General features: G+C 34.3%; 1 protein-coding gene across 1 annotated transcript; it reads right to left on the bottom strand.

Moving 5' to 3' along the window:
• Positions 1-115: 115 nt before the first annotated feature.
• LOC112511408 (bidirectional sugar transporter SWEET14-like) lies at positions 116-2,335 on the bottom strand. Its single transcript, XM_025117012.1, has 6 exons — positions 2,181-2,335; positions 1,987-2,023; positions 1,673-1,883; positions 1,120-1,281; positions 869-988; positions 116-491 (listed from the first exon to the last, which is right to left on the bottom strand). Exons 1-6 carry the CDS (start codon positions 2,227-2,229, stop codon positions 237-239), a joined length of 834 nt encoding a protein of 277 aa, XP_024972780.1. The 5' UTR covers positions 2,230-2,335; the 3' UTR covers positions 116-236.
• Positions 2,336-2,595: the final 260 nt, after the last annotated feature.

Raw genomic sequence — 2,595 nt, forward strand, 5'->3', positions numbered from 1 at the left:
TATATATATATATATATATATATATATATTGAAATCAAATCCATTTATATTGATAATATTGAAACAATACAAGAGTTGCATTAGCTAAGAAAGCAGAAAACTTGTGAATCAACAAGTGCACAATTATTTATAGAGAAAGATACACTTGACAACATATATTATATATATATATATATTATATATAAATAAAACCAAAATCAATTAACATTCATCCAACCATACAACCTGATGATCGATCAAGCCGCGACTTCAATGGTGTGATTACGAACGACCCCCTGCGGAACGTTTTCGGACGTCATTAACGCATTTAGCTTCACCATATCGATCGTGTTTTGATCTTTTATATCCGGGACTACTCCTCTTGGTTCGTCCATGCTCATTCTCTCTTTATATTCCGTGATCTTCTCGTTGATCACAGGTTTCTTGTTCTTGTATACGAAGTATAGTATCATTTGGATGATACCGAACGTGAATCCGAGCGTGTTGGGAATCTGTATATATTGATTAACTAGAAATTATTCGATTGAAAACCGTAGATGATTTTGGAAACAAGAATTTAATTTAAGTACACGGTTAGAGTATATTTAACAACTACACTAAAAAGACCAAAAGGCCTTTGGCCTAGCGTTATAGTCTTTCACCTCCTAAAAGGTCAGAGGTTTAAACTTCACCAAAGATGAGAAAGGTGTGTGAGTTTATTTGTTGCATTTGTCATTAATATGATATTTTTAATACTGTAATTAGTGTTGTAATTGTTAAAATATGTTGAGTACTTCGATGTAAAAATATTTAGAAATTTTGGTTTTTTAATGTTGTATTTTAGAAAAATTATAACATAGCTATCGAAAACAGCCTTAATTTGTCATACCGCAATGTTGAAGTCCCCGAGAAGTAGACCATAAAAGAACCACATAACGGCACTAAGTGTGAGGGCAAGTGACAGAAGAATCGGCATGTACTCGACACTTTTTGTCTTGATCACTTGTCGCTGCAAAAACAAATCGAGTAAATTTAATTAGTTAATTACAAAAATAATATGATTTTCATGTACGTGTTACACGATGTTGTTATCTTGATAATTAAAACTGTTATTGTTGTTGTTATCGATTGTATACTTACCAAGACACCTAAAGGTGCAACAAAAACGCACAAAGCAAACACGAGACAAATCCATCCGACGATCACCCCTTGCTTAGCGCCTTTTACAAGGAATTGGGTTAGAAGCACGATCAATCCGAATCCAACAACTATGAACGCCATGATTAGCTTCACGCTTTCCATCTGCAATTCCAATTCCGATTCCAATTCCAATTAATGGGTAATGGTCGAAAAACAATTATATATATATATATATATATATATATACACACACACATATATGTAGATAGAGATACATAGGGCAATTTCATCTAGGAACTCTAAAATAAATTTTGGAACCCATGAACCACCCTTTTTGTGTGAGAATTCATGATAAATATTATTAACTATGAATATCTATGTCGAGATTTATCATGAATATTTTATCACGTTATTCATCATCTAAAAGGGTCGTTCATGAGTTCCTAAAATATTTACCGTTCTTAAATGAATCTCTCTCTCTCTCTCTCTCTCTATATATATATATATATATATATATGTATATATATGTGGTTAAGTATATATAAATACGTACCCTGGCCTTTGGGGGTGCGTAGATGAGGAAGACGAGAATGTAAAATGTCTGTATGAAGACACCAACGGAGTTAATGGTGATAAGAAGCATGGCATTTCCTTTGAGCAATGCATAGTAGATCCAAAGCATCGCACTGAACAATCCCACCACATAAGGTATCGACTGAAACCCTTCTGTTGATTTCTTCTTGTATATTTTATAGAACGTTGGCCTACATATACATATATTACGTACAAACTAATTAGTTTAACATATACATACATACATATATATATATAGAGAGAGAGAGAGAGAGAGAGAGAGAGAGAACTTACAGTGGTGAAAGAAACACCATGAATGAGACAATATTGCCTGGAAAAGAATATTGAAACCAGGTTAGCTCGGATTAGGGTTTAATTCTTATGTGCATGGCTCGTACGTAACCAGTATTCTGCCATGCATGAAGAGTATATATATATATATATGGAGAGAGAGAGAGAGAGAGAGAGAGAGAGAGAGAGTACTGTACCAAGAAGGCCAAATGCAAGAGTGAGGTGAGGATAGTGACTTGACACCATGTTTGCTGATTGTTGTTGAAATTAACGAAGAATCACACAGAAGAAGCAGTTTGAGAGAATTGAAGTGGTGCTGCTTCTTCTGTTTGGTGTTGGTTGTGAGAGGAGTGGTGCATAAGAAATGGTTGTGAATGGTTTATATAGGGGATCTGGATGGTGCGGTATCCAATTTGTCACCTTTTCTCCTATGTGGGCACTCACTACTATCTTCTTGCATACATAATTCATATCATCTACCATATGCATATATAATTAAAGAGAATTTCCGTAGCTTTTTGCTTCTTAGGGGTTCAAACCTCACCAAAGATAACGAAGGTGTGTGAATTGATTTGTTACATTTGCCGTATATAAATATTACCATGATAAGCA

This window comes from Cynara cardunculus (genome assembly GCF_001531365.2).
Source record: "Cynara cardunculus var. scolymus isolate 2C chromosome LG 4, CcrdV1, whole genome shotgun sequence".
Lineage (NCBI taxonomy): Eukaryota > Viridiplantae > Streptophyta > Magnoliopsida > Asterales > Asteraceae > Cynara > Cynara cardunculus.

Coding starts and splice junctions, on each gene's coding strand:
- LOC112511408 (XM_025117012.1), bottom strand. CDS start 2,229: ATGGTGTCAAGTCACTATCCTCACCTCACTCTTGCATTTGGCCTTCTT. Junction 2,024..2,180: donor TCTTGCATTTGGCCTTCTTG/GTACAGTACTCT, acceptor ATTCTTTTCCAG/GCAATATTGTCTCATTCATG. Junction 492..868: donor TCGGGGACTTCAACATTGCG/GTATGACAAATT, acceptor CAATATATACAG/ATTCCCAACACGCTCGGATT.